Source organism: Pongo abelii, chromosome 6 (genome assembly GCF_028885655.2).
Source record: "Pongo abelii isolate AG06213 chromosome 6, NHGRI_mPonAbe1-v2.0_pri, whole genome shotgun sequence".
NCBI lineage: Eukaryota > Metazoa > Chordata > Mammalia > Primates > Hominidae > Pongo > Pongo abelii.
In genome coordinates this window covers 154,761,847-154,785,130 of record NC_071991.2, presented here as the reverse complement: position 1 = coordinate 154,785,130, position 23,284 = coordinate 154,761,847, and the positions used below count along the sequence as shown (strand labels likewise).

Genomic DNA, 23,284 nt, shown 5'->3' with positions numbered 1-23,284 from the left:
TTAACACTGATACAATAACATTAACTAATCTACAAACTTAATTAGAAATCCACCAATTTTCCCACTAATGCTGTTTATCAGTTCTAGAATTCCATCCAGGACCCCACATTATATTTAGGTACTATTTCTTCTTAATCTTCCTCCAATCTATAGAGTTCTTATCTTCATCTTTCATGTCCTGGATGCTGTCCCTCAATTTGGGTTTTTCCAATACTCTCACGAATACAGTAAGGTTATGCAATAAGGATAGCATTAGATTTTAATCCATAGGATTATACGCACAAACACGCATCATGGACTCAATACTTACATAAATAACCAAATCAATAAACAAGGAAAAGAAAACTCTTTTCCTCACAGAATCGAGTTTAAAAATGTAGAAGGAAAGAGAAAAACAGAAAACAGAAAAACACTGCAGACAAGATCTACTAATGTACGCTAAAATTAGTGGGCAAAAGTTTGAGGAGAAACAGGATTTGCCTAGTCTCAAAGTATCTCTCAAGATATAGATCAATTAACAAGGGAAAGACAGAAAATTTAGAGGGGAGAAAATTTGCAGACACCAACTAAGACATCAACTGGCTCAGTAATAAAACATAACGGCATAATGAACTACTACTGGGTACCATACAAACGATACAATCAACTATTGTGTTAGTCTTGCCAAAAAGACTCTTTTTAACGTAAATGTATTTATCTCAAGGGGAAATCTTTCATCACTAAACAGAAAAACAGCATCACTGGTCACAAACGGAAGGCATCCCCCCAAATTAAATACAATGAAAACTGTATTTTTAAAGTTAAATTTGAAAGTGGCTGCTGCTGCAGTGGCTCACACCTGTAATCCCAGTACTTTGGGAGGCCAAGGCCGGCAGATCACCTGAGGTCAGGAGTTCGAGACCAGCCTGACCTACATGGTGAAACCCCGTCTCTACTAAAAATACAAAAATCAGCTGGGCGTGGTGGCGCACACCTGTAGTCTCAGCTACTTGGAGGCCTGTGGCAGGAGAATCACTTGAACCTGGGAGGCAGAAGTTGCAGTGAGCCGAGATCATGCCACTGCACTCCAGCCTGGGTGATAGAACGAGACCATATCTCAAAAAAAAAAAAAAGAGAGGAAAAAAAAAAAAAGTAACTACGGAATTACATAAAAATCTAACAAGTTTATTTATAAAAAGTCCTATCTGAAACTTGATTCCTCAAGGTAAAAGAAACTGTTTATAATCACAATAAAAGAATACGAGACGCTATGCTGCTTAGTTTAAGAGGAAGATTAGGCTCTATTAAGACAGTTTTATTTTTAAATTTTGATATTAACCAAATAATTCTAATTTACATGTCTGTAATTAGATCAGGCAGGCAAATGCTATTTATTTTTTTGGAGACAGTCTCGCTCTGGCCCAGGCTGGAGTGCAGTGGGGCGATCTTGGCTCACTGCAACTTCCGTCCCCGGGATTACAGGCATGTGCCACCACGCTCAGCTGTTTCTGTATTTTTAGAAGAGACAAGGTTTCACCATGTTGGTCAGGCTGGTCTCAAACTCCTGACCTCAAGCGATCCACCCGTCTCAGCCTCCCAAAGTGCTGGTATTGCAGGCGTGAGCCATCACACCCAGCTGCAAATGGTATTTAATCATGTTCTCTGATAGAACTGGATTCTGAAAAGGAATTCCTAACCAAAATGCCATTTTGCTTTAACAAACTTTTGCTTCAAGAAACCATCCACAGTCTGATCTTTTGAATGTGTCCTTTTACTTGGTAATATTCACATATTAATAAAACAGGGTAGGGGGAGACTGTCTTTATCCATTCATCACCACTAACTGGTTCAGGAAAACACTCACAGAGACCTTTAATCCTAATTTTTTTTTTTAATTCTTTTCTTTTTTCCCACATGCCTGCTGTGTCAAATACTCCTAACTTTGTAAATGCCATATTCAAAATACTTTTTTCAAGTTTTCCACAATTCTTTCCTCCACAATCATGGTGTGTATGCCATGGTGAAAGTTTGACTCCACAAAGTTGTGACATTCTTCTTGAGATAACAGTCAAGGAGAGAGAGACTTTGCCACCTACAAGCTTTCAGGATGAAGGAGAAGTGGGTGCTGGTAGTTATTGCCCATGACTTCACAAGGCTAGAGAATTAAGTCTCCGCCTTTCACAAGAGTAATTATTTCACACTCTATTGATAACGGACTTAATATCCCCGCATACATGAGACTAGTAGGACTGTGTTTTCAATACAAAAAGGGAGCAGACTTTAGTTCTGGTAAAGTTTCTGGTGCTGGAGCACAATGGACCAAATTCTCATATTAACCCAAGACACCATCTCTGCTTTTACCATTCAACACACTTGGAGTCTATGTTATCATTTGTCATAAAATCAACAATAGATTTTAAAGCATTTCTTCTAACTGACGAGCTAGAAAAAAAATGTCTCCATGGACTTGTCTATTCAGCTCATGCCTGACAAAGCAAAGGATTAGCTGAGTTCACAGGATCAGTGGGCTCATCGGTCTCTAGTGAACAGAACCAAGTTTGTCTTCCCCAGGAAAGTAACAGCTGCTCAATGTATTTGTCCCTATCTAAAAATGGACAATGAGCTAAATCATTAGACAAAGGAATCTTGTCCATTATTTTATTTGCTTTGTGACTAATCATCACTTTTAATCACAGCTTTGGCAGCAGCTTCCCATTTGGCCAATTAGCAGCTCTAGCCTTTGTGATTAAATACAACGCACAGATGCAGTGTTCTCTACACCGGTCCTGCCACTCTGTGCATCTACTTTCAACCGTTTGTTCCCAAAAGTTTAACAAGTTTTGGGTGCTATGGCTTATGGTTTCAAAATAAAGTATGAGTGCATGGTTTCACACTGGAATTTGGCATGTAATAGAACAGGTTCCCTCTCTCGGCCAGTCCATGAAAAACTGGTTTTCAAAAAGCTTCATTATATTTGTGTTTCCTTTGATTTTCTTCGCAGCCTCCAAGTTAAAGCTGACTCTAGGGCCAGGCACAGTGGCTCACACTTGTAATCCCAGCACTTTGGGAGGCTGAGGCAGGAGATCACTGGAAGCCAAGAGTTTGAGACCAGCCTGGGCCATGAAACAAGGCTCTCTTTACAGAAAAAAAAAAGGAAAAAAGAGTGTAGAGATTGGGTCTCACCATGTTTATATGTATCTCTCTCTCTATACATACATATTTATATATATCTGTTGCCCAGGCTAGAGTGCAGTGGCACGATCTCAGCTCACTGCAACCTCCGCCTCCCAGGTTCAAGCGATTCTCCTGCCTCGGCCTCCGAGTAGCTGGGATTACAGGCTTCCACCACCATGCCTGGCTAATTTTTGTGCTGTTTTTCAAAGTACAGACCAGGTTTCACCACGTTGGCCAGGCTGGTCTCAAACTGTTGACCTCAGGTGATCCACCCACCTTGGCCTCCCAAAGTGCTAGAATTACAGGCATGAGCCACCACGCCCAGCCACCATGTTATATTTTAATGGTCATTTAGGTTGTTTTCAGTTTTTGGCTAATTCAAATAAAACTGCAGTGGATATCCTTGCATATGTGTCAGTAATGTCTGTAGGTTAAATTTCTCTGTAGGTCAAAGGCTATGTGCATTTTGAATTTTAATGAATATTTCCAAATTGCCCTCCAAGGAGATCATGTCAATGTATGAAAAGTTACTGCTGTCCCTTGTCTTCACCTGCATAGTGCAGCATCTTTTTATGTTTCCACAGTTTGAATCAATTTTTCCATTTGATTATCTTTTCGTCTTGTTTTACAAAAAATCATTTTCATGATGCTACAAATATTCCCTTTGTCACTCTTTAACCTTGGTTATATTTTTCTGTGTACAAAGTTTTAATTCTTAATGTAGTCAAATTTCTCACTTAAGAATTCAGTAGCTGCAGCTTAGGATTATGTGCACAGCATGGACTATTACCGTCCACATCACTAGCATGGATTTCTGTATATTGAATTTTTTAATTCATTGTTGCAGGTTTATTTTTAATAGCATGCTGAAATTTCACTTTCAGAAGCTGACACTTACTAGTGTGAGCCACATGCTGATATTCATAATTGTGAATTAGGATCATGCCTACACCTTTATTTTTTCCTCCTACTGCCTGGGCCTGACATGAGTTTTTAAAAGGGTCATTTAAAAAGTCTAATGATGAAGACTGTCTTATAACTGAAGACATTAACTATAAATAGGGCTGTCTTCACATATAATAAAGACCGCATTAATAACTCACTGGAGTCAGCTTTATTTTTTTGGCTGCTGAATAAATTATACGGCATTCGCTACATGGAATATCATATAGCTCTTTAAAGGAATGTGGTAGATCTATCTACTCATCAGGAACTGTCTCCGAGAGTATTATTAAGGGGGACAGGAGAAGTACAGCAATCTGTTTAATATGCTCTAGCTTGTTTGTTTTTTTAAAGAAGGGAATTTACACACCTATATGATTATATATGTAGAGAACAGCTCTGACAGGATGTGTAAAAATCCCAAAATAGAGTGTGAATGTAAGGATTAAAGAATTGGGGCCAGATGCGGTGGCTCATGCCTATAACACTAGCAGTTTGGGAGGCCAGGGTAGCGGATCACTTGAGGTTAGGAGTTCGAGACCAGCCCAGCCAACGTAGTGAAACCCTGTCTCTACGAAAAATACAAAAATTAGCCGGGGGTGGTGATGTGCGCCTGTAGTCCCAGCTAATCGAAAGGCTGAGGTACAAGAATCGCTTGAACCTGGGAGGTGGAGGCTGCAGTGAGCCGAGATCATGCCACTGCACTCCAGCCCAGGTGACAGAGCAGGACTCTGTCTCAAAAAAAAAAAAAAAAAAAAAAGAACTGGGAGTGTGAGGAGTGGAGGTGAAAGGCAAGAAAACTTCTAGTATTTTATTTGAATTTTTACATTCCCATTTGAATGATTACCCATGTACTTACAATATTTTCTCACTTTTTTAGAAGAAAGTAATAAGAAAGCAATATGAGAACAAGTTCTAAAAACAGCTCAATATAATGAGGAACAAGTTCATCACTAAGTGGCTGGGAGGAAAGGGGCAAGTAAGGTACCAGGAGAAAGCACTTTGATTTTGAAAAACGACTAAACTTCCTATTGATTAACAAGTTTTTGGTTTCAATTTATTGTACTCATAGTTGAAAACATTATCTTTTAAATTATGCAGATGTAGAACCCGCAGGGATGCCTAGTAGCAGTTACAGACAAGGTCCATCAAACACCCAAAGGGTCTCCGAAAAGACCGAGGCCATCGTCCTGACAGCGCGCACGCTCCCTGCTGTAACTACCCACCAATGTGAAATCCACAGTGAGCACAGCCAACTGCTCTGGGTGCCTGTGGAGCTTTAGGTACTATCCTTATCTTCTCTGAACATTAAATATGACCAAACCTTACAAATGCCATTTACCAAGGTGATTTTCTTTTCGTTTTGTTTTTTGTCTTACCAAGATGATTTTAAATGGGGGGAAAATGCTTTCTTCACTAAATAAATTTAGTGGTAACAAAGTTTATTCTTTATTTGAAATAGTAAAGTGTACATAGTTTAAATCAGATTTCATTACACCCTCAGAATAAAATTTTTATGTTAAAAAACTAGAGCGAATGTCAAAGTAAATTTAAGTAACTTCCCAAAGACCACATGCCCAAATTAATTGCTAACCATTTACAGAACAATTGTTAGCATGTTTGTAAATATCTTGATTTTTAAAAAACCCCCCAAAACTGTGAGGTTTTTGTTTCACCTATTTGGCTTATCTTCCATTAACAATTTACTCCATTTACACAGAATTATCAGCTTCACATCTGTTTCAGTTCAGTATTTTCTGGCTCTCAGGCACTAACATAATGCTAGCCATTTTATACACTTCAAAGAACATTGCCTTTGAGTAAAGGAAAATGTTAAAAGTTAACATTTGTGAATAATGCATAAGCTACAATGTGTGTGTGTGTGTGTGGAGGGGGTGGGATTCTTTTTTGAAGACCTACATGAAATAAGAACCTCTATGAAAATATGAGAACCACCAATTTCACATATGCAAAACATACTTAAAGGTGCATCATCATAAGCCACTAAAAATCATATTTATAAAACAATGCACAATATGATGCAAATTCAAAAGAAATTTTTTAAAATGCTAGGAAAATATTTGACCATTTACCATCACAAAGATGGGAAAAAAAACTGACTATGCATTAACAGCATTTCAGTTCTAAGGGATGGGTAGGGTTCCTATAGGTAATTATTAAATACATTTCAGTATAGCCTACATTTCCAATTATAAATATTATTTTATAATAAGAGCTCATTTTTAAAAATAAAGTCTAACTGACCACAACCAGTTACAGATTTCTTTGTTCCTTCTCCACTCCCTCTGCTTCACTTGACTAGAGAAAAAATGCAGTATCCAATGCAAAACGCCATCATTTAAATATCACAATATACACCAAGAGACTTTCTTTTCTTACCTTTAATAGCAAAACTCTAAAGACAATTTATATGTATCCATTGATAGGAAAGTGGTTATATTAAGTATCAAACTATGCTATGGAATATTATATACCATGAAAAATAACAAATATAAAGATGCCTGATATGGAATCACTAAGACATTTTGTTGAGGTGAAAAAGCAATATGATCTCTCATTTTAACTGAAAATGAGAGGGTAGAACATGTTTATGTTTAGACTTGTTCTGAAAGGATACTGAGAAAATAATGGTGGGAAGTTAGGGGGTTCAGTGAGAAGATGATTTCATGGATGCTCTTTAGAAAGTCTGACCCTTTATCTTTTTTTTTTTAGACAGAATCTCGAACTGTCACCAGGCTGGAGTGCAGTGGTGTGATCTTGGCTCACTGCAACCTCCATCTCCCAGGTTCAAGCAATTCTCCGCCTCAGTCTCCCAAGTAGCTGGGATTACAGCCGCCTGCCACCACACCTGAATAATTTTTGCATTTTTAGTAGAGACAGGATTTCACCATCTTGGCCAGACTGGTCTGAACTCCTGACCTCGTGATCCACCCGCCTCGGCCTTCCAAGGTGCTGGGATTACAGGTGTGAGCCACCGTGCCCGGCCTATCATTTTTTTTAAACAGAAAAAGTTAACTTTTTTTCCCTCCAGACAGAGCCTCTCTGTCACCCAAGCTAGAGTGCAGTGGCGTGGTCTTGGCTCACTCACTGCAACCTCGCCCCCGCCCCACCAAGCCATCCTCCCACCTCAGCCTCCCGAGTAACTGAAACCACAGGTGCATATACCACCATGCCTGTTTTTTTTTTTGTTTTTTTTTTGTATTTTTAGTATGGACAGGATCTCGCCATGTTGCCCAGGCTGATCTGGAACTCTGGGCTCAAGGTATCTGCCTGCCTTAGCCTCCCAGAGTGCCGGGAGTAAAAGTTAACTTTTTAAAAAGGCCACTGACTGCAGAGTAGAAACGTAACCATTCTTAGAGCAAGGAAGATTCGTGATAATCTAAGTTTGGTTTTATCATTATCAAGAATTATGACTTTCTAGCTGGGCGTGTGGCTCACACCTGTAATCCCAACACTTGGGATTACTTGGGGAATCCAAGGTGGGAGGATCAATTGAGCTCAGTTCAATACCAGCCTGGGCAACATCGTGAGACCTTGACTCTCTTAAAAACAAATTAAAAAGAGAATTATGACTTTCCCATTACATGATACAATAAAGAAAAGCCCAGAAAAGATGAACAGCTAAGTCACAGACAGTTGGTTCCAGAGTTAACGATTTTTTTTTCAAGGTTACACTTTCTAAAATTTCATCTTTTGCAGTAAAGGGGTTTCACAGTAGCAAGATATGATGTGAACCATGCTAACTGCCAACAATCTAGCGTCTACTAACACATCTCTAAAGTAATATGTAAAAAATTAAACAATTTTGTTTTGTTTCTGAGAGGGAGTCCCACTCTTTCATCCAGGCTGAAGTGAAGTAGTGCGATCTCTGCTCACTGCAACCTCTGCTCCCCTGGGGTTCAAGCCATTCTCCGGCCTCAGCCTCCCAAGTAGCTGAGATTACAGGCGCCCGCCACCATGCCTGGCTAATTTCAGTATTTTTAGTAGAGACAGGGTTTCGCCACGTTGGCTAGGCTGGTCTCAAACTCCTGACCTCAGGCAATCCACGCCCCCTCAGCCTCCCAAAGTGCTAGGATTACAGGCTTAAGTCACCAAGCCTGGCAAAAAATTAAACAATGTTAAAGCTGCACTGTAAGAAAAATTAGTTTCAAAAGATGTAGGACTGTTGGAACCACCTTCTCAGTGCCTGCAGGATGTGGTCCTCAACTTCCCAAGCAGTTACAGGAATGCACAAATAAAGCAGGAGACAGAAGCAAGATGTGCAAGCAAGACACCCTGCCCAGACACAACGGAGAGGCCGTACAGCATCCGGATAAACAAACCACAGGGCAGTGTTGTGGGTTTTGCTAAATTATTTGGATTCCAGGCCTTGATTTCTTCCTCCACAGGACACTAACACCTCTGCCTCACATAACAGAAGTCAAGATCAATGAGCTCATACAAGAAAAGTGCCCTGCAGAACAAATAGTGAGTACCGCGGCAGATCTACATGTGACAAATAAGGAGAGAAACAGAAACATCCTTAAAAGAAAATGCCCTCTGCAGGTTTTAGGCCCTCATTGCTCTTCAGGCACAAGTGTGGGTGCTTCTCCCTTGATTTCCCTGGCTTCAGGCTTTGCCTCCCTAGAATCAAACACCCAAACTGCCCCCCACGCATCTCTAAAACCTAAGTCTCATTAATGTACTTAAAACCCTTTAGCGGCTTTCCAGTCCTCCCTGAATATGCCTTAGTGTGTCCTACAATGCCCCCCCAGCTCTGTCCCTGACTACCTTTCTCCCAGCTCTGTCCCTGACTACCTTCCTCCCAGCTCCCTCCCTGACTACCTTCCTCCCAGCTCCCTCCCTGACTACCTTCCTCCCAGCTCTCTCCCAGACTACCTTCCTTCCCAGCTCTGTCCCTGATTACCTTCCTCCCAGCCTTCTCTTCTACTTTCCCCACACCCTTTGCCCACCCCCATTCTGGCCACAACCTGTAGCTGAACACCACGTCTCCACGGTTGGACACCTTTGCCCATGCTGTCCCTCTAACTGGTGACAGTAATGTTAATATGTAAATAGTCCTAAGAATCTTACCCAGTCCAGCACACAAAAACTGATGCTTGCTTGGGGTTCTGGAAATAGTATACACACATGGTACTAGAACAGAAGGTGAACAAACTTCTGGGTACAAGGCTGTGCAGAAGCGTTCTCAGATGACGGCCACTTTACTGTGATGCCCCACTGCTTCTCACTTCACTCACCTCTCCTCCCTGTCATGATGTGGCTACCTCCTGCTCCACGGTTGTCATGGTGACAAACCAAGGGCTGACTGACTCCCCTTGGTCCAACTGCATAGCCCCCTCTTCTCTCCAAGGGCAAATGGATTAAAAAGCTAAATGATCTAAATCAGTGAATTTGCATTGTTACAAAAAATTACTCCTTATGGTTCTACTAGGCTTTTTTGAGGAAGATACTTAAATGGCTTAATAAATAGTATTTCCAGCAGGATAATGCAGGAACCTAAACACTTCCAAGCAGCATAAGGGAGAAGGTAACAGTTCACAAGAAAAGCCAGCACATGATCAGGAGGGCTCATCTAGAAAAATAGCATTTTAAGTCAGTTCTCTATTTACTTGTTTTTCAAGCTGCTCCTAGTTTGCCAATTTCTTTGTTACATTTCCAAAGAGCTACACAATCTTCTCCGAGTGAACTCACATTCACCAAAATGTATGTGGACAATGCTTGCTTTTTAACTCACTGTTGTTATTTATGTAGCCAATAACTACTGATATAGAAGGTAAGAGGTAAGAAGGAAAACCACAATTTTTAACTCCTAATAGGCTGAGACAGAAAACATAACGTATTTGTTTTGCAGTGCCAGCATTTACGACTATGCTAGAACTGAAGTTCCCTTCTACAGTGGCTTTAGGATTATGCCCACAAATGCTTTGCTACGGCTTCCCTTCAGGAGGTGGAGCCCGATTCCCCTCACCCTGAGAGTGGGCTGGACAAATACACTATGACCAAAGTCACAGTGTGTGGCTTTGAGACGGCCAGTCACCACAGGCTTTGCCCTTCCTCCCTGCTCTGTCTGGTCAGCAGCTTAGCGGGAAGCCAGCTGCCATGAGGACATGATATCCCTAAGAAGCCCCGCAAGCGGCCAAGAACGGACTCTCCTGCCAACCGCCAGCACTAACTTCCAGGCTTGTGAACAGGCCAGCTCCGAAGTAGATCCAGATGCCCGCCCCACAGAACTGACCAAGGTAACAAAAATGTATTGCTTTAAGCTCTATTACACAGCAGTAAGCAACTAGTATCTTTCTTTTATTCAATGGAAATTAAGAAACTGGGAAAGTAGCTATCTTGACTGTTCAGATAAACATAATTTAAACGCAGACTGCAATACTGTTTTGTAATCTACTTATTTCCATTAACAATAAATCATGTTCATAAATACAAGTATGTTAATAAATTAATGATAGACATTAATACACATCATGACCACTTTAAATGGCTGCACAGTATTTCACTGCATTGTTATATTAACGGTTATTTAACAAATGTCCCGTATTTAGACATGTAGGCTGTTTCAGTATTTTTCAGTATTATAATACCATAAATCACCTTTCCCATGCATCTTCTCCTATGCATATTAGTTCACTAGAATAAACTTTTACGTTTCTAAATGTAGAAATTTGTTCTGCTGGATTAGAGGGGACATATCTTGTTAGACTCTTTTTTTTTTTAGACAGAGTCTTGCCCTGTCACCTAGGCTGGAGGGCAGTGGTATGATCTCAGCTCACTGCAACCTCTGCCTCCCGGGTTCAAGCGATTCTCCCGCCTCTGCCTTCCGAGTAGCTGGGATTACAGGCGGGTGCCATCACGCTCAGCTAATTTTTTGTATTTTTAATAGAGATGGGGTTTCACCACGTTGGCCAGGCTGGTCTGGAACTCCTGACCTCAAGTGATCTGCCAGCCTCCACCTCCCAAAGTGCTCGGATTACAGGCGTGAGCCACCATGCCCGGCCTTGTCAGACTCTTGATAAATCTGTTATAACCAACCCTAGGTAGGTTGTGCCCAGTGTCTGGTACGCCCTCAGCAACAGCAGGTATTACCGCCTGTAATCTGACCACCATCGAAGGTGGTGGGCTATGGAAAGCATGGCTTCTCCTTCATGCTGACAAATGGTAAAGGACAGCATTTGGAGAACTGAGACAAGAGAACAGGGACATGCAGAAGGCAGCTGCTTTAAAGGCAGTAAAAAACAGGGGTCACAGTCAAAGAATAAGATGCCCCACTTCCAAATTCCTAGGTGCCTACATTCTATAATAGAAGAATTAAAGAAAAGTCACAGAGGGAAGCTCCTTACAGCTTTTGCAAGAACTTCTTTTGAGGCTATTCTATGGTCTTATGAGACCATCTATTTTTTAACCTTTTAAGGACCCTAGCTGGCAATTCACACTGTAACTCAAGAAAATCAGCACACATTCAAGTGGTTAAAGCCAAGTAGGGGATATCATGAGGCAAGCCAGATGCCTAAGGCACAAATTTAAGGAGGCACTCACTCTCAGGGATGTGCCAGTGCAGGGTCAGCCTGTGCATGAACCTGAGAGTAAATGCCTCCTTAAATACTGTATGGTGCTTTACCCACCTCCCTGTAGGCCCAGATTTAATGTCCAAAGAAAATGAGACAGTCTCAAGTCTCACTCCTTCCATTCCACTTGGTTTCTATTTTTAAAAATCGGTTAATTCCTGGCCGGGCATAGTGGCTCACCCGAGGTCAGGAGTTCGAGACCAGCCTGACCAAGATGGTGAAACCCCGTCTCTACTAAAAATAGAAAAATTAGCTGGGTGTGGTGCAGGCACCTGTAATCCCAGCTACTCGGGAGGCAGAGGCAGAATTGCTTGAACCTGGGAGGCGGAGGCTGCAGTGAGCCGAGATCGTGCCATTGCACTCCAGCCTGGGCGACAAGAGCAAAACTCTATCTCAAAAAACAAAAAAAGAATTCTTAACCTTATCTATAGCAGGGAACTACAGTCTTTTGCTCCTATATGTAAAGGATACAGCATAACTGTATTCAAAGGAACAAATGCAGTGTTGCTGAATAATACCAGTCCTGACAGTCAATTAACATTTTCAGAGCCAGGCTGGGGTTGGGTAGTGGCAAGCCTGGAGTTCCAGCTCCTCAGGAGGCTGAGGCAGTAGAATCGCTGGAGACCAGGAGTTTGAGGCTGCTGTGCACTATGATCATGCCTGTGAATAGCTACTGCACTCCAGCTTGGGCGACACAGTGAGGCCCTGTCTCTTAAAGGAAAAAAAAAAAAAGAATTTGATCTTAGAAAATATTTTTATTTTATTTGATGCCAGATCTGTAAGAAAAAGTTTTTATGTTCCACTGCAATGTATATGGAGCATTATACTATCACATACTTTACACGCCTGCTTTTTAAAACAAAATAGCACAAAACATTTTAAGTTAAAATATTTTAGGTAATCCCTTAAATTATATAATAGAGGGCAGTTTTACAAAACTAAGCAATCAAGTTCTTATCATCTTAACAGTCTAGACCTATCATAGGGGAGGAATTAAAACTAGAGTAATTGAGGCCAAGCATGGTGGCTCACACCTGTAATCCCAGCACTTTGGGAAGCTGAGGTGGGCAGATCACTTGAGGCCAGGAGTTCAAGGCCAGCATGGCCAGCATGGCCAACATGGCGAAACCCCATCTCTACTAAAAATACAAAAAAAATTAGCCAGGCCTGGTGGTGGCCGCCTGTAATCCCAGCTACTTGGGAGGCTGAGACAGGAGAATCACTTGAATTCGGGAGATAGAGGTGGCAGTGAGATTGCACCACCATACTCCAGGCACTCCAGCCTAGGTGACAGAGGGAGACTCTGTCTCAAAAAAACAAAATAAAACAAAAAAACTATAGTAACTGGTTTTGGCAGGCCCTAGAGTATCCTCATTCCATAAGGCCAGTATCACTCCAATACCAAACCAGATAAAGACATCACAAAAACACCCTAAACTGATGTCCCTCATCAAAAGAGATGCAAAAATCCTGAACAAAATATCAACAAGCTCAATCTAACAATGTATACAAAGAATTATGCATCACAATCAAGTGGGATTTATCCCAGATACGCAAGACGGGCTCAATGTTCTAAAATGACTTAATGTGATCCATCATATCCACAGGCTGCAGAAGGAAAATCACATAACATTAACAGATACAGAAAAAGCATCTGACAGAACCCCACCTTCATTCATGATAAAATTCTGCAAACTAGGAACAGAGGGGAATTTCCCCAATTTGATAAAGAATATCCACCAAACATCATACTTCATGATGAGAAACTCAAAGCTTTCCCACTAAGATTAAGAACAAGGCAAGTTTTCACCACTCCTTTTCAACTATAATCCTACCTAATGCAGTAAGACAATAAAACACATTGCTTTCTGATGGTCTTAGAAAAGAAAAAAGAAAAAAAAGGCATACAGATCAGGAAGGAAGAAATAAAACTGTCTTGGTTGCAAATGAAATGATTATCTGTGCAGAGAATTCCAAATATCAACCAAAAAACCACTCCTGGAACTAAGAAGTGATTATAGCAAGATTTCAGGACATAAGATTAGTACATGAAAGTCAATTGCTTCTCTACAAATAAGCAATGAACTGGAATTTGAAACTGAAACACAATACCGTTCACATTAGCACCCCTCAAAAATAAATACTTTGGTATAAATCTAACAAAATATGTATAAGGTATGTATAAGGAAAATTATATAACCAATGAAAGAAATAAAAGAACTAAACAAATTAAGAGATATTCCATATTCATGGATAGGAAGGCTCAACACTGTCAAGATTTTAGTTCTTCCCACCTTGATCTACCAATTCAACGCAATCCCAATCAAAATTCCACAGGTTTTTTTTTGTGTGTGAATATCAACAAACCGACTCTTATGGAGAGGCAAAAGATCCACAATAGCCAACACAATACTAAAGAAAGGAAGTCAAAGGACTCACACTACCAGACTTCAATGCTTACTATGGTTGGGCGTGGTGTCTCACTCCTGTAACCCCAGCACTTTGGGAGGCCGAGACAGGCGGATCACTTCAGGTCAGGAGTTCAAGACCAGCCTGGCCAACATGGTGAAATCCAGTTTCTACTAAAAATACAAAAATTAACCAGGTGTGGTGGCACATGCCCATAATCCCAGCTACTCAGGATGCTGAGGTAGAAGAACCACTTGAATCCAGAAGGCAGAGTTTGCAGTGAGCCGAGGTCACACCACTGCACTCCAGCCTGGGCAACAGGAAGCTCCCTCTCAAATTAAAAAAAGTTTAGTTTAATATATATACTAAGTAGTACAGTCTACTATAGATCTGTTACAGTAATCAAGATGGTATGGTATTGACAAAGGGAGAGAGACCAATGGAGGAGAGAATAAAGCCATAACAGAGCTTAGAAACATATCCATAAAGGCCGGACGCAGGGGCTCATGCCTGTAATCCCAGCACTTTGGGACACCGAGGTGGGCAGATCACGAGGTCAGGAGTTCGAGACCAGCGTGACCAACATGGTGAAACCCCGTCTGTACTAGAGTAGCTAGGTATGGTGGTGCACGCCTGTAATCCTAGCTACTCGGGAGGCTGAGGCCGGAGAACTGCTTGAACCCAGTTGACGGAGGTTGCAGTGAGCCGAGATTGTGCCACTGCACTCCAGCCTGGGAGACAGAGCGAGACTTCGTCTCAAAAAAAAAAAAAAAAAGAGAAATAGATCCATAAAAATATAGCCAACTGATCTTTGACAAAGGAGCAAAGGCAGGCATTCAATGGAGTTGGGGAATGTCTTTTCAGAAATGGTGCTAACTGGATATCCACAAACAAAAAAACTTCAAAAATTAAAAATCTAGACACAGATTTTATATCTTTCACATAAATTAACTCAAAATGGATCAGAGACCTAAATGTAAAATACAAAATTATAAAACTACTAGAAAATATGAGAAAATCTAGGTTACCTTGGCTTTGGTAATGACTTTTTAGACACAACGCCAGAAGCAAGATCCTTGAAGAAAACACTGGTGAGCTGGACTTCATTAAAATTCAATAGTTATCCAATGTCACAAATGTACCACACAGATACAAGATGTAAATAACAAAGGAAACAGCGTGCAGCGGAGAGGAGGTTTTGAGGACTCTATTATAGTTTCCCATCAATTATTCTGTAAACCTTACACCACTCTTAAAAAAAATAGCCTATTAATTGATAAAAAAAAAAAAAAAGTAAAAAGAAATGAGCTGTCAAGCCATGAAAAGAGCCTTAAATGCATATTACTAAGTGAAAGAAACCAATCTGAAAAGATTACGTAGTATATGATTCCAACTATATGACATTCTGGAAAAGGCTAGAGTAGAAACAGTAAAAAGATCAGTGGTTGCCAGGTGTTACAGGGATGGGAGGGACGGATGAATATGCAATGAGGATTTCTTTCTTTTTTCTTTTTTAAAAGAGCATCGCTCTTGTCACCTAGGCTGGAGTGCAATGGCGTGATCTCAGCTCATTGCAATCTTTGTCTCTCAGGTTCAAGCAATTCTCCTGCCTCAGCCTCCTGAGTAGCTGCAATTACAGGCACCTGCCACCACGCCTGGCTAATTTTTGTATTTTTAATAGAGAGTATCACCATGTTGACCAGGCTGGTCTTGAACTCTTGACTCCAGGTGATCTACCCTCCTTGGCCTTCCAAAGTGCCGGGCCTTCTCCTTTTTTCTTTTTTTTTTTTTGGAGACAGAGTCATGCTCTGTCATCCAGGCTGGAATGTGCTGGCACGATCCAGGCTCACTGCAACCTCCACCTCCAGGGCTCAAGTAATTCTCCTGCCTCAGCCTCCCACGCCCAGCTAATTTTTTGTATTTTTAGTAGTGACGGGGTTTCATCACGTTGGCCAGGCTGGTCTCAAACTCCCGACTGCCCACCTCGGCCTCCTAAAGTGCTGGGATTACAGGCATGAGCCACCACACCTGGCCAGCACCGAGGATTTCTAGGGCAACGACACTTTTCGGTATAACGCCGTAAGGGTAGATACAAGTCATCATATATTCGTCAAAACCTACACAATGCACAACACACAATGTGAACCTGAATGTACACCATGGACTTCAATTAATAGTAACACATCAACATTGGTTTATCAATTGTAACCAACGATCCACATTAATGCCAGATGCTAGTAATAGAGAAAAGTGAGGTGAGGGAGACTAGGCATACGGGAACCCTACCTTCTGCTTGATTGTAAACCTGAAAGTGCTCTAAAAAATAAAGTCTATTTTTTTTAAAAAAGCACTGGACAAACATTAAAGTGATCTTAATTCTACTCCCATTATTATTGTCAGAACTATCTACGAAAACTTACAAATTTTCAGTTCCTCCGGTCTACAAACTTTTCTATATCCATATTCATCCCTAGCTTCTTTAAGTCTCAAAATATTTCCCATTGCCTGCTCACACTCAGTTCTCCCCTCTCTCAGGTATTCTCGAAGACTCTGAAAGTTATGCCACTCCTGTCTTCCCCACATTTTTAACCCCCATCCTTCCCAGTCTATAAAGTTTCCCCCGTCTACCAAAACAGACAAAACTCTTTCCGAGACACCAAATTTCCCTCTATCATCCAATCTTCTGGTTCTTTTCAAAAAAGATCTACACTGTTGCCTTGCCCCTGCCTTATTTTTTAAGAGATGGGGTCATGCTGTGTCACCTAGGCTGGAGTGCTATGGCATGATCACAGCTCACTGCAGCCTTCAATTCCCGGGCTCCAGCGATCCTCCCGCCTCAGTCTTCAGTGTGGCAGATTGTAGGCGTGCACCACAGCATCCGGCCTGTGTTCGGCCCTGTTTGTGACTTCCCATTCACTCTCCAATGTGCTATGCTCTTGACTTCCAACTCTGACTACCCTACAGAATATGCTCAAATCACCCAATTCTTCCCAGCTCCACAGTCAGTAGACTCACTGTGTCTGTGCAGCACTTGGCTGTCACTCCTCCCTCCTTGAGATTCACTCCCTGGACACCACTCTCCTCCACTCCCAGAGGTGTGTGACTCTTTTGTAAGCACCCCCAACTCCCACACGTATTAAACGTTGCAGTACCTCACGAGTCCCACCCTGTCCCAAACTCCAAGTCCTCTTAGGGAATTGTGTTCGAAGCCACCAGTCTGTTGATAACCCCCAAATCTGCATCTCTAGCCCAGATTCCTTCCTGTCTCTCCCACAGGAACTCAGGCATTCAGTCAACAACCACTCCCCGCTTCTTGAAGAATCTACCCCAGCCCTCAGGTGCATCTAGACTGCTCCATTTGAACCAAGCCTCCAAGCCCTCCTCAGACTGAGCTTATCAGGTGGAAACATGACCCAGGCCAATCACACTTTCCTCTCCTGAAAACTGGTAAGCATGATCAAACTTTCTTGACGCTTAAGCTAGGAAAGCATGTGTGAGAAATGGAGAAAGCCAGTCTGCAGAGCCAGGAACGAAGAGGACAGAAAGAAGGGAGTGCACCCAGCTCCTAGAGAAAGACAAGCAACTCCTGTGGTGGTGATACCTATCTGGGTGTTTCTGACCTTTCTATTCTGTCAGACACGCCTATCCTTTCATAAACTTGTTTTTGTTTCTGTTTTGCCTATTAAGCTAGTTTTAGTCCATTTCTGTACTTGAAATCAGATGACCCCATGATATTCTTCTATACACTACCAAGAAAAACATACCCCCAATTAAACTGCATCATGCTATCAGTGTGCATCCCGATGTCAGAAATACTTAAAGATAGAAATCAGTGTGACTTACAAAAAAAATTTCGGGCTGAGCACAGTGGCTCATACCTGTAATCCCAGCACTTTGGGAGGCCGAGGCAGGCGGATCACCCGAGGTCGGGGGTTCGAGACCTGCCGGACCGACATGGAGAAACCCCATCTCTACTAAAAATACAAAATTAGCCGGGCGTGGTGGCACACGCCTGTAATCCCAGCTACTCGGGAGGCTGAGGCAGGAGAATCGCTTGAACCCGGGAGGTGGAGGTTTGTGGTGAGCTGAGATCGTGCCATTGCACTCCAGCCTGGGCAACACTGCACTCCAGCGTGAGTGAAACTCCATTTCAAAAAAAAAAAAAAAAAAAAAAAAAAAAAAAAAAAAACCCTCAACTTTTATTTTAGAGTTAGGGGGTACCTATGCAGTTTCTTACAAGAATATACTTCATGACGCTGAGGTTTGGGGTATGAATGATCCCATCACCCAGGGAGTGAGCACAGTAACCAACAGGTAGTTTCCCAGCCCTTGTCCCCGTCCCTCTTTTTCCCCCTCTAGTAGTCCCTGGTGTCTATCGTCCCCATCTTTATGTCCATGTGTAATCAATGTTTAGCTCCCCAAAGTGACTTTGAATCAATGGAATCCAATCCACATGTACTCCACACCCCCCCTCCACGAACCTGGAATGCCTTCTTGTCTTCCACCCATCCTAATTACACCCATCCTTCAGGACTAAGCTCCAAACAATTCTACTTTTTCTGAATCAGGACCAAGGGAAATTTAGAATGTAGCAATTACTCTATTGTTATTTAATTTTTAATTGCTTAAGTCTTATCTCCCCAACCAGATTATAAACTTCTTCAAGTCAGACTTGTCATACACAGATCTATACAAATAATAAATACTAAAAGTATTTAATTTGAAAAAAGAAAAGGTTATTCAAGGTGGTAACTACTCCATTTTCCACTAAGCTCCAGAAAGGGAAGATTTCAAATAATAATTTAAGAAGTGAGAAAAGGGTCACTATAACTTCATTTTTCCAACAAGGGAAGGGACTTATGTGGCAGTCAAAGAGAATTCAGGAAAATAAGCATATGTAGGTGCTCAACATAATTAGTTGTCAGGAAAGAAAATTAAAACCACAAAGAAACTACATCCTCACTAAAATTAAAGGACTTGCAATATCAAGTGTTGGCAAGGATGTGGAAACCTGGACACCTTCAGATGCTGTGGGCGAGCGACATGGGGAAACTGTGTCAGCGGTGTGCACAACAGCTGAACATACATATAATCTAGGACCCAGCACAAGAGTATCATGTGCACCAAAAGGCACACACAGCAAAGGTCTGTAAGAAAATAGAATCAACCATGGTGCGTTCACACAAAGGTCAATGCCGTGCACCGAGGCGGATGGAATCCGCATCTGAGACAGAAGCCGAGCCAAAGAAGCCAGGCACAAAGGACAAGTGGTGAGTGGCTCCATGCCCCTGAAGTTCAACAGGTAACGCTCATCTACAGTAACGGAAGTCAGAAGGACAGTCACCTTTGTGGGGTTACAGATACACGTGGCATAATGACCTCTCAGTCTGTCGACAACAGACCACATATACACCGTGGTCCCATAAGATTATAATTTGTATTTTTACTGTATCTATGTTTGGATGCACAAATATTCACCATTGCATTAAGAGTTGCCTACAGTATTCAGTACAGAAACACGCTGTCCAGGTGTGTAGCATGGGAGCAACGGGCTGTACCAAGCAGCTAGGTGTGTAGTGGGCAACACCAGCTAGGTTTGTGTTAAGTGCACTCTAGGATGGTCCCACAACAACCAACTGCACTAGTGACAGTGTCCACCTCTTTAAGTCACATATGACTGTAATGAATGGGTGAGAGTGCAAGGGAGCCTCTGGAATGCTGGGGATGGTCTTCCTTTGATGTGAGTGGTGTTCCCTCTACAGGAGAGTGTCCATATGCAAAAATCCTTCAAGCTGTACATACAGCTGGCTCCCCACCCAGATTCCTTAACCAGGCCAGGGCACCCATGCCCCAGCTGCTGCCAGTTCCTCCTAAGGGCTCTTTACTGCCACTCTCTCCCAGAAGAATGGCCCTCAGCTCAGGGTTAGCAGTGCCACACTCCCACCCTCATCCCGGAGGTGCAGCAGCCTGCAGCCATTAGGCTGCAATTAGGGCCAATTGTAGCATGCTCCTGGTAAGATGGAGCTAAAGCTAGCCTCCAGCTGAGACGCCTTTTCCTTCCCTACCCAGCTTCCCTCACGCCCTTCCTCCTCAATTTCACTTGCACAAGGATCTCTTTAGTGTTTGTGAACCTGACTGTATCTTAAGTTAAACCTCAATAAAAAGAGTTTTGTTTTTAAAGGGGTGATTCTTTTACACAGCTCGTGCTATCTTCCCTTGAGATTCTGATCAACAGTTAAGAAATCTCACTCCCTCAGAGCAGAGACGCACTCCTTGGTGAAAAGGGACCAACATCCATGGCCCGTGGGGTGTTCCTTCCTGCAACAGAGGCCGCGCGGCGCTGTGTAAATGGCATGGAGTCTCAGGTGGTCTGCCACTAGTTTGCTGTGTGAATGGGCACTCGTTCAAATGCTCTGCAGCTCACCTTCCGAACTTGTAAGCAAGGCGATTTGGCCCTGAGATTCTCTGAAGTCTCCTCTAACTGTAGAAATCCTTTGATTTCATAAGAAATTTTCATTAACGTGGAAGACCCTAAATGCTACCACGCCCACCCTTAACTGCATAGTACTTACTTCTGGAGCACAAGTGACTTCCAAGCAATCACCATCACACAAACCTCAAAGCTGAAAAATTATCAGCACACTTCTCTCCCAACTCTACCCAGGTTCCCTTCTACCCTCAGAAACCACCAAACACAGCCCCACAGCACAATCTTAATAACAGCAGTTCCTCCTTGGCCTGCCAGGTGCGCACCCACTCCGCGTTATGTGCCTACCTGGCGGTTGTGATATACAGAATATACTGACAGACAAGAAAAACTAGGTGAAGCATTTTAAAGAACATTTCAGAAATGATGGGGAGGGGGGGGAAGGGAGGGGCGGGAACAAGACCACACAGTGTTCAACGACTTAGCGGTTCCAGTGAACCAACAGATGCCCGTCTTCAGGGACAGACAGCTGGAAATTCTAGACTAGAACAACAGAGGCGTCATGGTTTGCCTACCCTTATCCTAAACAATTACCATGCGAACAACTTATGGTACATCACAACAGATGTAAGTCCGGAGTCTCTCCACAGCTTCCAGGAGGCCGGTAGCAAATAACTGCCCTGGTCTTGGATTCAAACACGTGGCTATTCATGAGACATTCTGCCTCTACTTTAGAGATTATCGACATCAGCAAATGCCTGCCGTTCACCTTCTACACCCGAAAATGCCCTTCAGGTGGCATTCGAAAAGCAGCCACTCCCTGATGCCACGCGGGAGCGAGCATGAAAAGCGCATTTCTGAAAGGAAACACTCAGAAAGGGTAAGTTCACCTCGGGTGGCACAAACCGTGCCAGGGTTCACTGGCCTCCTGCATGGAAGGGAGCCACGGCCAGCGCGCCCGGGTCCCGAAGCGCAGCGGACAGGCAAGGCCCCCACGGGCGCGGCCTCGAGTTCCAGCCAGGGAGGCCCCGAGTCCAGTCCTAAGTCCCAGCCAGAATCCTGGCCCCAAGTCTCGGCTCCGAGTCCAACCCCGAGTCCCGGCCGGAGCGGCCCCGAGATCCGGCGAGGAAGCCCCGAGTCCCTGCCAGGGAGGCCCCGAATCCAGCCCCAAGTCTCGGCCCCAAGTCCAGCCCCAAGTCTCGGCCCCGAGTCCAGCCCCGAGTCCAACACCGAGTCCCAGCCCCGAGCTCTGGCCGCGCAGGCCCCGAGCCGAGGGCGCCCCGCCAGCCCGGCCCTCACCTTCCTGCTCGCGCCGCCAAGGGACACCTTGGGCCGCGTCTTGAAGTCACCTTCGAAGCTGAACATCCTGGCAGCCTAGCCCATGTGCGGGCAGCGCCGCCGCGGAAGCAGCCGGGCGGGCGGGGCACGGGGCGGGCTGGGAGGCTCTCGGCGCCCGCCCGCCCGGCCCGGGGCAGCGAGGACGCGGCGGCCGGGAGGCGACCCGAGCCCGCCCCCGGGCTGTACCCTCCCAGCCCTGCCCTGGGGCGGGAGGGGCGGCAATACTGGAGGGGCGGCCCTGCCTCGCCTGCCCCTCATCCACGCCGGCCACAGCTCGGGCCGCTGCACGGGCGCCCAGCGGTCAGCAAACCCGGCGCTTGCACCTGGAACTGCCGCCTCGGGAGGGAAGATGGCGGTCAGCCGTCACTGCGTGCGCGGCCCTGCAGACGTGCGCGCCTCCGCCATCGACGGCACGGCGCTCTTCCCGGCGGCTCCGCCAGCGTGCGCGGCCCCGCAAGGCGCGCTGGAGCCTGGGGACGAGGGCGGTGACGCGGGCTGGGCTCGCGGCGGAGTGGGCGGGGCCTGGTGCGTGCGTGGGGGGGGCGCGGCGGGGGGCGCGGCGGGGGGCGCGGGAGGTGTTGGGTGCGGGGCGGGGTGCGGGAAAGGTGGAGTGCGAGGCATGGGCCGGGGTGGGGTGCAGGGCAGGGTGCGGGGTGCAGGGTGGGGGGCAGGGGCCGGCACCCGGAGCGGGCTGGGAGCGGCCAATCTGGTGCCAGACTAGAGTGAGGCGGGAAAGGAGCAGCTAGGCCCAGCCCGTGTGTTTACATCCCACCTGTTCTATGTCTATGACTCGCACAGAGGGACGTAAATATTTACCATGTACACAGACATGCGCAGATTTGCCTCATACATAGCACACATATGCATCTATATATACACACAGCATCAATACATATAAATATGTATCATGTACACATACCTGTGTATGCAAAAATATTTGCTCCTGGACTTACCGTGGGACTTTATCCTGATAAACCCATCGTAATATGAAAATATTGTAAGTTGTAAATGTATTTAATGCTACAATAAACCCATCACAAAGTCAAAAAATTGTAAGTTGAGCCATTTTAAGTTGGGGACCACCTATACATAAACATGTGTCTTATATCCGCACATACATATACATATCTCATATACATGTGCATATGCATATATATCACACGATTGAAACCAATTTCTAAAAATTGATTTTTGGTTGTATACAAGGTGTGCAACATGATGATTTCATAGACACATTGTGAAATGACTACCCTCTTTGTGTGTGTGTGTGGTAAGAGTACATAAAATCTACTCTCTTAGCAAAATTTCAACACACAATACGATATCATCTACAGTCCTCCTGCGGCCGAGCACGGTCGCTCACGCCGGTAATCCCAGCACTCTGGGAGGCCAAGGCGGGCGGATCACCTGAAGTGAGAAG

The 23,284-nt window shown here is 44.0% G+C and overlaps 1 protein-coding gene across 3 annotated transcripts in view; it reads right to left on the bottom strand.

The window, feature by feature from the left end:
* Window positions 1-22,239, bottom strand: part of UBE3C (ubiquitin protein ligase E3C) — a 129,519-nt gene extending 107,280 nt beyond the window's left edge. For 2 of the 3 annotated variants that reach the window (XM_024249661.3, XM_024249663.3), the window contains exon 1: window positions 21,826-22,216. In XM_024249661.3, the coding sequence (XP_024105429.1) occupies window positions 21,826-21,891 (66 nt within the window). In that variant the 5' untranslated portion in view covers window positions 21,892-22,216. Of the gene's footprint in view, window positions 1-21,825 lie in introns of all 3 variants that reach the window. The other variant, XM_024249660.3, reaches the window with a different exon arrangement.
* Window positions 22,240-23,284: the final 1,045 nt, after the last annotated feature.